General features: G+C 37.8%; 1 protein-coding gene across 1 annotated transcript in view; it reads left to right on the plus strand.

Annotated features, from left to right (window-relative positions):
- LOC110426415 (putative disease resistance RPP13-like protein 1) overlaps positions 1 to 1,146 on the plus strand; it is a 46,576-nt gene that overhangs the window by 35,988 nt on the left and 9,442 nt on the right. Inside the window, 2 exon segments of the mRNA XM_089785291.1 lie at positions 9 to 316; positions 380 to 1,142. Of these exon segments, the coding sequence (XP_089641417.1) occupies positions 9 to 316; positions 380 to 1,142 (1,071 nt within the window).

Here is a 1,146-nt window from a genome sequence, read left to right on the forward strand (position 1 = left end):
AATTGCACATCATTACCAGCAATTGGAAAATTACCATTGCTAAAATCCCTTACTATTAGCGGGATGGATAAGGTGACTACTGTGGGTTCAAACTTTTTTGGAGAAAATGCATCAAGTGCATTTCCAAAATTAGAGGAATTATTTTTTTATAACATGCTTGAATGGAAGGAATGGGATCCTTGTGAAGTTGATGGAGATGTGTTCCAACAACTCCGCTTGCTCTCAATTTCAAATTGTCCCAACTTGTTAGGAAGTTTACCTACCCGTCTTCGTTCTTTGGAGGAACTTGTGATTTTTGGATGTCAACAACTGAGAAGTCTAGCTACTTGTCCTCCTTTATTGAAGAAACTTGAGGTTCGTAAATGTGAGCAATTGGTAGTTTCACTCTCTAGCCTTACAAAGTTGTGCAAGTTAGAAATTGAAGAATGCCAAGAGGTGGTGGGTGCCTCTTTTACAAATTTTGGCTCACTCATGAAAAGTGTCTCCCTTTCAAACATTTCGAAATTCTCTTGTCCAAGGGATATGATGTTAGGGTTGAGAAAAGCAGAATCGCTTTCTATAAGTAACTGTGAAGAGCTAATTTCTTCATGGCAGAACCTGCAGGAAGGATCCTCAACATATCCGTCCGCTCTTCGCTTTTTGAAAATTCAGAATTGTTCACAACTTACTTCAATAGGGGTTGAGGACGAAAAGGAAGAGCAGATGCAATTGGGAATCCCTCGCAATATTGATGATTTAGGCATAATCCATTGTGAAAGGCTGGAAAGGCTATCAAAAAGCCTACACAGCTACACATCCTTGACGGTGTTACAAATTAAAGGATGCCCAAGATTGATTTCATTTTCAAAAAGAAACTTTCCTGCAAATTTAAGAAGTTTAACCATTTTTAATTGTGAGAATTTGCAGTACTTGTTCGATGAAAGAGAAAATGTCAACATCAACAGCACATTTCTTCTTGAGAAATTGGATATTGGATATTGTAAATCTTTGATATCTTTATTTGCAAGGGGCGAGTTACCTAAGGGGCTGAAATACCTCTGTATCACTAAATGCGGATCTCTAGAATCCATAGCACCTGAAATTGAAGACAACTCTTCTCTTGAACAGATGATTGTCGTCTATTGTGAAAATTTTAGATCTTTGCCA

Source organism: Theobroma umbraticum, unplaced genomic scaffold (assembly GCF_002168275.2).
Source record: "Theobroma umbraticum cultivar Fairchild unplaced genomic scaffold, ASM216827v3 scaffold_55.0, whole genome shotgun sequence".
Taxonomy (NCBI): Eukaryota; Viridiplantae; Streptophyta; class Magnoliopsida; order Malvales; family Malvaceae; genus Theobroma; species Theobroma umbraticum.